This window comes from Mangifera indica, chromosome 20 (genome assembly GCF_011075055.1).
Source record: "Mangifera indica cultivar Alphonso chromosome 20, CATAS_Mindica_2.1, whole genome shotgun sequence".
NCBI lineage: Eukaryota > Viridiplantae > Streptophyta > Magnoliopsida > Sapindales > Anacardiaceae > Mangifera > Mangifera indica.
In genome coordinates this window covers 6,007,374-6,015,444 of record NC_058156.1, presented here as the reverse complement: position 1 = coordinate 6,015,444, position 8,071 = coordinate 6,007,374, and the positions used below count along the sequence as shown (strand labels likewise).

At 32.5% G+C, this 8,071-nt stretch overlaps 1 protein-coding gene across 1 annotated transcript; it reads right to left on the bottom strand.

The window, feature by feature from the left end:
• Nucleotides 1-1,037: 1,037 nt before the first annotated feature.
• LOC123204612 (RGG repeats nuclear RNA binding protein A-like) lies at nucleotides 1,038-4,195 on the bottom strand. The gene is made up of 7 exons (XM_044621372.1): nucleotides 3,792-4,195; nucleotides 2,989-3,295; nucleotides 2,814-2,879; nucleotides 2,567-2,699; nucleotides 2,037-2,195; nucleotides 1,907-1,963; nucleotides 1,038-1,436 (listed from the first exon to the last, which is right to left on the bottom strand). Exons 1-7 carry the CDS (start codon nucleotides 3,976-3,978, stop codon nucleotides 1,257-1,259), a joined length of 1,089 nt encoding a protein of 362 aa, XP_044477307.1. The 5' UTR covers nucleotides 3,979-4,195; the 3' UTR covers nucleotides 1,038-1,256.
• Nucleotides 4,196-8,071: the final 3,876 nt, after the last annotated feature.

Genomic DNA, 8,071 nt, shown 5'->3' with positions numbered 1-8,071 from the left:
ACTTTCTTCCATCCTTGCCCATCCAAGCTTTCATTCTCAAGACCATAACTCATCTTCCAAAACCTTTAAGGTTAACGGTTGAGACTCAAAGAACCACTGGTACAGTTTAATGGTTCAGTGTCTAAAAAGGTTCAGATTTATAACTGCGGATGAAGGTGGCGAGGACCTCTTCGTCCACCAAACTTCAATCTGATTTGAAGGTTTCAAGACTCTGACGGACAAGCCATTGAATCTTTTATTGATTTGTGAGAGGACTATCGTTTGAAAGCCATTGACATGAAGGTTGTCCATAGATCCCTTCAAGGGACTCAGTCGAAAAGGTGGAGGGTCTTTTGGTGGAAGGGGCGGGGCATAGGAGGTGGTTATGGGAGAGGTGCGAGAGGATGATTGTTAAGTGTAAATTGAGTGACAGGCTTATAGTTGTAATCAATAAAGGAGAATAACGGAGCAAACATCCAAAACAAATGCCGGTTTTGAGTTGGAGGTGGTAAAGGGAAGAGATTTTGTTCAGCAATAAGAACAGCGTGCGAAAGCCAACAATTAAAACTTAAACCAGAACCAAAACCGACCAGCCCCTGCGATTTTTCAACAAAGTAGCCTGACACCGATCATGCCTAATCTAAATTGCTATCCCCCAGGCCTATCAAATGTTATAGGTAGCAAACTGTAACTTCCATGTACATATTTCCTTGTTCGGTTAGATATGGATTCAGCTTGATCTCACACAGAGAATTCAACCCTTTTATAGCTCAACATAAAATCGGTTTTGTAAGTGTTGTTGAAAAAAGGTAGATAATAATTTCTTTCAAAAGATAAAATTCCTATTCTACCCACACTACAAGTTAATCTCTTACGAAAGGAAAAAGGCCAACAAAAATGAATTCATTTCTCTAGGTGCATTAACAAAAAAAAAAGCATAAGAAACAACAGAGTGCCTAAATTTAAATTCAACAACACTAAAACCCTACTAAACCAAAACTGATACCGCTACTCAGTTCAAGACAATATAATGACCCATATGACCTAATAATTTAAACTGAGGAAAAAAGAGTATGCATGCATATCAAAACTTAAAACATGTGTAAATATCTAAAATTTACACTCATGAAGACTTAACATTAAAGATGGTTCTTTTGATGAAGGAAATATCATTCCTATTGAATTAACTTTGAACTGACTTGATTCAACTCTTTGAATAGTTATCACAAGATTCCAAACGGGAAAACGTCTGAGTGTACTGAAGCTGTGATAACATTTCACTTGCCTCCCAACGAGGGAAAATGCCCAGGATCCTCAATAGAAGGGGCTGCCACATTGCTGGAGGAGTAGCCTCCATATCCACCTCTTGAACCACGGCCTCGACCTCGACCACGACTGCCAGGGTTATAGTACCTCCCTCCTTCAGCAGGTTTCAAAAACTCATTTATGCTAACAGACTACAAAAATCAAATTATGCATTTCATTAGACAGGACTGTAACTTCTATATTATCAGAAACACTAAGCAACACAAATAAGGTCTTCAATATTGAGGTGCACTTATAAATACTAAAGAAGTCACAAGAAGACAGAAGGATGAAGCCAAAAACAGAACAAAATTATGCAAATACTAGAGAATTTAAAAGCAATCAACACTATTTAATTGCCACAACTTATATATTAATTATCATTAATTCTTATAAAACAATAGTGAAGGATTTGGCAAGTAAATCTTTATATTATATTCACTTACTGTGGGAAGAATTTAGAGAAACCACATTAGTTTGTTGAGGGTTAATAACATTATCAAATCACCCAAAGAAAATAGCAATTACAAATCAAACTTATTTAATAACATTATAAAATCACTCATAAAGAAAATAGCAATTACAATCAAACTTATTTTGTTAAATATTGTTTCCAACAAACCTTTTTAGCTTTCTCTTCTTTATCAGCGGCATCCTTGCGTCTGTCCTTATCAGAACCCTAACAATAAGAAGCTACCAGGTCAATACACTGGCAAAAATGTAAAACAGGTACATAATAGTAGTGATTTTACCAGTTTGATAAAGATGTCATCATTGCTCTTCTTGCTTGAAAGTTGTTGCATGGACTTGAGCTCTTTGTCCATGTCAACCTTCCTTTCCTCAGTCTTCAAGGCATGCAAAGATTTCCTCTTCTCTTCAAGAATCTTTTCATACTGTTCCAAAGTCATTTCCTACACAAAAATGAATTAAAGCGAAAATTAAGAAGTCATGACTAAACATTCTTGAGCATGAAAAATATGATAAGATTATTTCAGTAATTCAACAAAATCAAAGTAAACAAAAGTTTAAAACTTAACACAGTTTGCCTCACAAAAAGTGTAATCCACAACATAAGTTCTTATCACCTTAATATTTTAATTTACCTTTGCTCATACACTGAAACATGCTAATAAAGCACTGATATTATACTCTTTAGAACAGGAATACACTGATTAAGGGCATCCCAATTAATTTTAGTTATAAAATCTATAATTTATAAATAACCAACAGCAGAAAAGGTTGAAAGACAAGCAACCAAGAATGTTCAAATAAGACAATGTGCCTTTTCCTCAGGCTCCTTCTCTTCTTGCTCATTCACAGGATTCTCCTTATTGGCATCCCCGGACTCTTCTTCACCAGCAGGCTTGTCAGCAATCACATTCTTCTCATTTTCAACAACAGGTTCTTCAGTCTCCCTTACATTAGCAAGAAAATTAAAAATACATATAAGCAGGACCATTCATATAAAAGAATAAAAATCAATTAACTGCCTGAAAACATTTGTTCTGCTAGAGGGACAAAACACTCACGGTGCAATTTCATCAGCTGGAGTTCCCCAATTACCACGACCAGCCCCATCACGTTTAATCTCATTGCTGATAAAACATACAAAATCAATAAATGACATAAAAAGAAAAAAAAAGAGAGATTACGTTAATCTATTGGGTAGCTGCAGATGAACATCTCAGTTTAAATAATACAAACCCACGCCCAGTCCCACTACGACGTTCAAACAATCTTCGAGGACGTTCACCATCACCCGATTCTCCATCGCCAAAGCCACCACGATGACCGCCACGGAATGAACCACGAGGAGCCCCATAGCTACGTCTTTCAGATGGCTTTCCTCCTCCCTCTTCAAAGGGTCTGTCTCCACCAGAAAATCCATTATTGCCACCGAATGTGTCATTGTTTCTTGAATCTCGGTCATAGCCACGACCTCCTCCTCGCCCAAAACCACGTCCACCACCACGGCCCCCACCACGGCCACCTTCAGGCTTTGAATCCCTCACTAGTCAAGAAAAGGTCAGCAAACGAATATAATAGAAACTGAACAAGCACCAAAAATTGATATTTAAGACTACTCAGCTAAGTCTTTGCCCCTAATAGTCCAATGTCTTCTTTTATAAAATACTGATTTTCCTTTCTTTGGATTCATTGCTTTATTACATAGCACAAATTGAAACGATACAGTTACAGGAAAACTAATATCGATAACTTCAAACACCACATATATTAATGCAATTATAACACTTCAACCTATCATAAGCACATAGTCAAAACAACAAGTATTGACATACTGAAAGTAGCTAACACTTAACTGACACCAGACACAAATCCAAATCACTACTACGAAATAAAAGATAAAAGACAAAAAGCTAAAAACTTTAATTTTCTTTCCACTTTCACTTCCACAAGCAACCAACAACAAAAGTATTAACGTAAAGAGAATTCAAAAACAAGAATCAAAAACCAAAATAGAAACAAAAAGAGTGGAGTAAGCTCACCAGCTTGGGAGGGAGGGACTGGCTTGGTGGGAAACTTAGCCGCCGGCTTAGCAGCAGAATTACCTTGAGGAGCCGACGCAGGTTTCTTAGGCTTGTCATCGAGCTTTGGCAGTTGAACAGATACGAGCTGACTTGGGTCTTCGTTATCATTGTCACCCAGTAGATCAAAGGGGTTCATTGTAGCCATTGCTATGAGTAAGTGTGTAAACCACCGAGACTAAAATTGGACTTAGAACAAAATGGACCCTTATTGATTATCAAACGCCATGTAAGAGTCGATCTAAAAGAAAAATCGAAGAAAAATGGAAAGTAAGAGAAACGCTAGCCAATGCGGCCGAGAAGCAAAAGTAAAGCTAAACCTAATCTTAAAAACCCTACAAGTGTGAGGCTACGGCCAGTTTCACTTTTACTAGTTTGCTGTTGCTTCTATACACCGTCTGATGTCCAAACTTCTTTGGGATTGGTGTAACTGACTTAAGTCTCTTTCTTCTTTTATTTTTTTTTTCTATGTTTGTGTTTTTTTATAATTTTGATAAATATTCTAAATAAGTTGCTTCTTTTTTTAATTATTTTGTTATTAACCTTTTACTTTACAAACTTATTAATTATAAAAGAATTTATACGTATTATAAAAAATAAATAAATAAAATTACATAAAAAGTATTTCAAAAAACAATATATCGATCTAATAAAAATTAATTCAATAAATTTAGTTATAATTTAACTTAAAAAATAAAAAGCAATAGGCTTGAATATTTATTATGCACAGAAGTCAAATTGGTGAGCGCGGAAGTCTGTTGACAAATGGAGTTAAATATAGTGACCGAAAATCCTCTCCATCTCCTTGACATCGACCTTTTAGCGAACGTAATTCATGGTCCATTTCACCCCGAAAAGCCTTGATCCACCTAGGTGCTCTAAAATTTCAACGTATCATCATCCGCACGAGTGAAATTTTATCACAAGTTTTAATTAGAGTTAAAAAGTAGAATTTTTATTTTAATAATAATTATAAATATATATAATTTATTATATTTTAAAAACTAACAAATTTATCTATTACTAAAAAGTTTTTCATTTTTAAAAAATTATATTTCAGCCTCAACACTTGCCACCAGTTCATTTCACCCTCATATTTCTTTGGATATTTAATATATTTTTGTTTAACTCTTTTAAAATTTGAAAAAGAAATATAATAAATTATATATTTAATATTATTAGTATAATGATAATTTTATTCTTGACTCTAATTAAAATTTTTAATTGAATTTGACTAATAAATTATATATATATATATTTAATATTATCAGTAAAATAATAATTTTAATAAAAATATAATAAATTATATATATATATATATATAATGTTTAATATATACCATTGTTGATCCAAAATCAATCCATAACTAATGGATACAGTGCAAAATAGGCAAATAATAAGCAAGGTTAGAATTTAAAAGGATTTTGATGTTTATGAAGTGATATTAATTAAATTACCTATATTTCGTGGGTCATTAAAAAATTTATTCATAACTTTATGGTTTAAACAAAAATACTCCGATTTTAAAAGAGTTAAACGAAAGTATACTAAATATCCAAAAAAAAAAAGTAAAACTATTGTTCTTTTATTTTATATAAATTATAACTCCTCTTTTATCATTTAACATATACAATTTTAATCATTATTCGAAAGAGATTTCAAGAGAAAAAAAAAAGTTCGTGATCATGATTTCGAACGAGAGGAAAAAGCTTGTGATATTGAAGTATTTATAAATACTATAACTCCAACATTATTACTTTTATCGATAATTCAATTATATATAGTGTCTTATATAATAACTTAGAATTGTGTCTAAAAAATAAAATAGCAGAAAATTATAGGGGGTATTTTGTGATTATAATAGTAAATGATGAAATGATATTTTACAATGAAGGGTGTTAGAGATATTAGATAATATTTAAGGGTAAAATGATATTTGATGATATCGAGGTAAAGTAATATTTTCTGAAATTAGTATCAAATTATTTAGAGTATATTAACCGTTATAATATGTAGTAGAATCATGAAAAATGTGTAATCGTACAATAAAAATAAAATCATGAAACTCGAACTTATTAAAATAATGTAACACAAATCCTTAAATAGTATTTTTGGTCATGCTATTTATGTTGATTATTTTTGTACACTTTCATACGTCATTGTAGGATTAATCTAAATAATAGAATATGCTTTAATTAGATACCGAGAGAGGGGGATGAGGGGAATGGATAGAAATGGGTGACAATACAATAAAATATGTTTGCAATAATAGAAAATTGATTAAAATTTTAGAACACACGACATTCGAGAGATTAATCTAAATAGTGAGTGAAAAGTGTAATATAGATCGAAGGTAAACAACATTCATATAAGCATAAGACTAAGACATCTTGACAATAGCATCCCTGTTGAAATTTCAAATGATGAAGATGTTGAGGTTCTTAATGGTTTGTCTAACCTCTTTAAAGAATATGTTTCAATTTTTATAACAACTACACTTAATGATAATAGTTATAAGGTTCAATAGACAGATAAGGGTTTATAAGGTGATAAGCTAAGTAGTTATCCACAAAATCATGAGATTGGTTTTGGATGGGTTTAAAATATCAGGATCATTCTGAAACAAGAATTTTCTAAGAAAGACTTCTCATATTTAAATGATGTTCAGGTTGATGTATTGTATAGTGTAGAAGAATTTGTTCGTGATAACGAAGAAAAATTTATAGATTGGAATAAATTTGATGAAAAGTTTATGCATGATAATCCCATTGGGGAATCGAAGTTCAAAGAGAAGACGCATATTAATTATGAGAGTAGAGGTATAAGTAGTTTCCTACAAACAAATCTTGATGTCAGGAATATTCGTATTGATACATTTTATCAGTTACCTAAATTTCATGACCAATCATCCACATCTACATCCACAAATTGAAGAGTACAAAGAGATGGTGATTATCCAAAAATTAGTACCTTATTTCTAAGTAAACAATATGTCATTGATGCGATAACTCAGATGCTTTTAAAAAGGATATCGGTTTAAAGTGCACAAGTCAGATACAATTAGATTGGATGTTAAATGTCGTAATCAATAATGTAATTGGCGTGCACAGGCTAACAAGGTTGGAGAAAGTGACAATTTTGAACTACATTATTTTGATAGCCAACACACATGTCATAGAGATTAGATAATGTCTCATTATAAGCAAATGAGGGTCCAAATTTTAAGACAAATTTTGAGGCTAAGATTTATATTGGTCGATCGTGTGTGTCCATCTAAGGGGATTGTTGTGGACATCGTCGACTAATATAAAATTGATATATCATATGCATAAACATGACAAGGAAGAAATTCGACACTTCAATCATTGAGAGTCACACCAAAAGAGTTGTTTATGTTGTTATTAGAGTATTGTTACAATTTAGTACATTGTTTTGATAGCCAACACACATGTCCTAGAGATTAGATAATGTCTCATTATAAGCAAGTGAGGGTCTGAGCTTTAAGATCAATTTTGAGGTTAAGATTTATATTGATTGATCATGTGTATCCATCTAAGGAGATCATTGTGGACATCACCGACTGATATAAAATTGATATATTATATGCACAAGCATAACAAGCAAGAAATTAGACACTTCAATCATTGAAGGCCACACTAGAAGAGTTGTTTATGTTGTTATTAGAGTATTGTTACAATTTAGTACGTTGTAATTTGGGGACTGTAACGTATACACTAACGAATGAGCAAGAATGATTTAAATACTTTTACACAACATTAGATTGTAGTATTTGTGCATTCCATTGACATATTTGCATAATAATTTGTATTGATATTGCCTTCTTAAAGGGTAGATATCTACACCAATTATTTGGGTAGTGGCCAATATGATAGTATGGTTGACCTTGCGAAGCAAGCATGTACATGTCAAAATTTTCAACTATCATAGATTCCTTGCACACATGTCATCTCCATAACAAGATATATGAACCTTATCACTTGTGTTCAATGGGTGCATCCTTACTACAACATCACATTTTACTGTGTAGTTTACATAGAGGCTATCAATCAATTAGAGGATTAATCAAAATGGTTGCATACAAAGGAGGCACATATTATCCATCCACTATTTTTCCATTGTGCTCACATGGGTCATCTATCGAATAAAAACAGACGTCCTTCATAAGGTAATGTTATTGAACAATAGATTTGTAGTTGATGTCAAAAACCTGAGCATACAAG

What these genes read in the sequence shown, in the direction of transcription:
- LOC123204612 (XM_044621372.1), bottom strand. Translation starts at nt 3,978, where the DNA reads ATGGCTACAATGAACCCCTTTGATCTACTGGGTGACAATGATAACGAA. An exon ending in CGTAGTGGGACTGGGCGTGG is followed by an intron (nt 2,880 to 2,988) that starts GTTTGTATTATT and finishes ATGTTTTATCAG; the next exon opens with CAATGAGATTAAACGTGATG. An exon ending in AAGAAGAGAAAGCTAAAAAG is followed by an intron (nt 1,437 to 1,906) that starts GTTTGTTGGAAA and finishes TGATTTTTGTAG; the next exon opens with TCTGTTAGCATAAATGAGTT.